This window comes from Panicum hallii, chromosome 8, assembly GCF_002211085.1.
Source record: "Panicum hallii strain FIL2 chromosome 8, PHallii_v3.1, whole genome shotgun sequence".
Lineage (NCBI taxonomy): Eukaryota > Viridiplantae > Streptophyta > Magnoliopsida > Poales > Poaceae > Panicum > Panicum hallii.
The window spans coordinates 28,103,175-28,107,191 of record NC_038049.1 but is presented as its reverse complement, the minus strand read 5'-3'; the positions used below and the strand labels follow the sequence as shown (position 1 = coordinate 28,107,191).

At 53.6% G+C, this 4,017-nt stretch overlaps 1 protein-coding gene across 1 annotated transcript; it reads left to right on the top strand.

Moving 5' to 3' along the window:
- Positions 1-1,828: 1,828 nt before the first annotated feature.
- Positions 1,829-3,288, top strand: LOC112903707. Its single transcript, XM_025972934.1, has 2 exons — positions 1,829-2,010; positions 2,805-3,288. Exons 1-2 carry the CDS (start codon positions 1,829-1,831, stop codon positions 3,286-3,288), a joined length of 666 nt encoding a protein of 221 aa, XP_025828719.1.
- Positions 3,289-4,017: the final 729 nt, after the last annotated feature.

Genomic DNA, 4,017 nt, shown 5'->3' with positions numbered 1-4,017 from the left:
GGAAAGCGGCCCCGATTCCAACGAGCCGAGTTTGTCTAGCACCTTCCGCGCGATCGAGGACACCAAAGCAGTCGTCATCGACCCTAAGGACCAAGACCTTGCGGATCGGGGCCCAGCTTTCAGACAAATAGGAAAGCGCACTCGTCGACCTCCTACGCGCCAATCGCGATGCCTTCACGTGGAAGCCCTCTGACATGCCAAGCATTCCGAGGAAGGTCGCCGAGCATGAGTTTCGCATCAAGCCAGGTTCCAAACCCTTGCACCAACGCCTAAATTGCTTTGATAATGAGAGGCACAGCACCATAGGCAAGGGAATCGCCAAACTCCTGGCAGCCGGTTTCATCAAGGAAGTGTACCACTCCGATCGGCTTGCCAATCCCGTCTTTGTAAAAAAGAAGAATGAGAAATGGAGAATGTGTGTTGACTATACTGGCCTTAACAAGGCATGTCCCAAGGACCCTTTTCCTTTGCCGCGTATAGACCAAATAGTTGATTCCACGTCGAGATGCAAAATCCTCTCTTTTCTAGATGCCTAGTCGGGCTATCACCAAATTGTGATGAAAGAGTCCAACCAGCTCGTGACCTCTTTCATCACCCCGTTCGGCACATATTGCTACCTTACCATGCCATTCGGCTAGGAAAATGCTGGCGCCACCTACCAACACTATATGCAGAGGTGTTTTGCCGATCAAATCAATCCTCCCCATCAGCCCGACCAGCTCGAGCCACCAAAGCCCACGGTCGCCATCTACGTGGACGATATAGTGGTGAAAACACCTCGCGCGGGAGATCTGATCGCCACGTTAGGCCCCACGTTCGCTAACCTCCGAAGGTTTAGCTTCAAATTGAATTTCAAAAAATTAACCTTCGGGGTTCCAAAAGGGAAGCTAATCAGGTACATAGAGTCCGAGCGCGGCATTGAAGCCAACCCCGAAAAGATCACGGCCATCACCCGGATGGGCCCCATCCACAACGTGAAAGGTGTGCAGCGACTCACCGGCTGTTTGGCTGCCCTGAGTCGATTCATTTCCCGACTGGGTGAGTGGGGATTGCCCCTGTACAAACTCCTCAAGAAGTTGAACACCTTCGTATAGATGGAAGAAGCTCAGCAGGCTTTGTATAACCTCAAGACACTACTAACCTCGGCCCTAGTCCTCGTCGCTCCAGAGCAATGTAAGCCCCTCCTATATACCTTGCGGCGACCACCCACGTGGTCAGCGCCGCTCTTGTGATCGAACGGGAGGAGCCCGGCCATATGCTGAGGGTCTAGCAACTGAGACTAAAGCCCGCTACCCACAGGTGCAGAAGCTCTTGTACGCCGTGCACATGGCAACTAAGAAGCTTCAGCACTATTTCACTTATCACGAGGTTACTGTCATCACCTCATTCCCACTTGGCGAGGTCGTCCGCAGCCACGACGCTACGGGACACATCTCTAAATGGGCACTCAAACTCATGGGCTACGATATAAAGTACGCCCCCTGTACCGTCATCAAATCGCAGGCCCTAGCCGACTTCGTCGCCAAGTGGACCGAGGTCGAAACCTCGACTCCAAACGTGACCCATGAGTATTGGACCCTGTACTTCGACGGGTCAGTCATGGGACCCGCCGCAGAGGCCGGCGTGGTCTTGATCTCACCTGAGGGGAACAGGCTCCGCTACGCCATCCGCCTGCATTTCCTGGCTTTGAACAACATCGCCGAATATGAAGGCCTCATCAACAGCCTCCGCATTGCTATCGAGCTGAGGCCACTTGACTCTACGTCTACGGTGACTCTAAGCTAGTGGTAGTCCAAGTCATGAAGGAGTCCAACTGCAAGACCCCCTCATGGACGCATACTGCCTGGAGGTATGCAAACTGGAAGACAAGATCTGGGGAATCGAGTTGCACCACGTCCCGCTAAGGGACAACAATGATGCTGATGCGCTCGCTAAGAAGGCAGCACAGTGGGACCCTGCCCCAACTGAGGTTTTTGTCAAGGACCTGCACACACCTTTGATTCGCGTTAGGTCAGACCCACCTCCACGGTCGTCTGACCTAGAACTCGAGGGTTCGAGCCGGGTCTCCCCAGAACAGACAACCCCTGGCCGAGCGCTCGGGGGCCCTGACTGCTTTGCAATGGAGGGTACGACCTCCGCGACTGATGCAATAGTAACCAATCCTGACTGGAGGGCGCCTCTTTTGGCCTACCTCCTCGATGAGGTCCTCCCACCTGACAAAATCGAGGCGCGAAGCATCACCCGGGGCACCAAAACGTTCGTTACCATAGACGGCGAGCTATACAAGCAAAACCCATCACCTGTAGGGATGCTCATGAAATGCGTCCCGATCCAACAAAGCAAGGAACTCCTCCTAGAAATCCACGCTGGCATCTGTGGACACCATGCGGCCCCATGGCCGCTGGTCGGCAAGGCCTTTCGCCAAGATTTTGGTTGGCCGACTGCACTACGTGACGCAGAGGAAGTTGTCCACACATGCAAGGGGTGCCAATTCTACGCCTGGCAGACCAACTTGCCAACACAGGCGCTTCAGACTATCCCCCTCACATGGCCATTCGCGGTCTGGGGACTCGATATGGTTGGGCCCCTCAAGAAGGCTCCGGGTGGCTTCACCCATCTGCTCATCGTGGTGGACAAGTTCACCAAATGGATTGAGGCCAAACCGATCGTTAAGCCTAGTTCCCAAGAGGTCGTCAAGTTTTTTCTTGACATTGTCTACCATTTTGTGTACCCAACACTATTATCACGGACAATGGAACCAACTTCACAGGCAAGAAGTTCTTGGATTTCGCTGATGGATACAGAATCAAGATCGACTGGGCGTCGGTTAGACACCCTTGCACCAATGGGCAAGTGGAAAGAGCGAATAGCATGGTCCTCCAGGGACTTAAGCCTCGCATCTTCGACCAGCTCAACAAGTTTGCCCGCCGGTGGGTAGAAGAACTCCCAGTCATCCTCTGGAGCCTGAGGATGACTCTCAATCGGTCCACAGGATTCACTCCGTTCTTCCTAATGTACGGGGCGAAAGCCGTGTTACCCACCGACTTGGACCATAGTGCCACAAGGGTCAAGGCCTTTGACCCCAACCAAGCTGCGAAGGCTCAGCATGATGAGATTGACTTGCTAGATGAGGCCTGGGAGATAGCCCTGGTCTGCTCAGCAAAGTATCAGCAGACCCTCCGCAGGTACCACGAGAGGAAGATCCGGGGAAGGACCCTCGAGGTCGGTGACTTGGTGCTGAGGAGAGCGCAGTTGACCAAGGACAAGCATAAGCTCACTCCACCCTAGGAGGGACCGTACACAATCACGGAGGTGGTACGGCAAGGAACCTATCGATAGAAGGACAGCGACGGCATGTCCTCACCAACACTTGGAACATCGAGCAGTGGAACGTCGTTTCTTCCCCTAAATTCAGTCCTTCTATACGCTTTTTGTCGACATGATGACTCCTACAATGCCCCGGCCCGAGCACCCTCGGCCCGGGTCGCTCGGGGGCCCCATGGGGGTACACTACCATTCGCAGAGTTACACCTCTTTAAAACTCGCAAACAGAATCAAAACCACCCTTCGCACGAATGAAAGGGAACCCGTTTCCCCAATGTTAGCTAAGTGATTTTTGTTGGTCCACCTAACCTACCGCGCCCTCGTCACAACATACGGCGAACTAGCAGCTGACGCCACTCGGGCCAGCGCCGGGCTACAGGTTGCAGCCTACAGTTAGTGAGCAGGTTCGAAAGGGAAAGTGCGAAGACAAAAACCATTCTAGGAAACAAGGGAATATGAGAGGGACATACATCCCAAACTTTGGTAAAAACAAACATCAATTAAAGTAATTGCTAACACTTATTGATGTTCACTTGGGGGCCCCTTTGAGCCTTCCGCACTATGAGTTCCTAACTATAGAAGCTAATCCTAAAGCTGTCTACTACGACACCTCGCCTGCATTGGCTGACGATGTGGGCAAGGGAAGCCGCGTTGCAGGGTTGATTGGAGGATCTCCCCAATCGAGTACCAGCT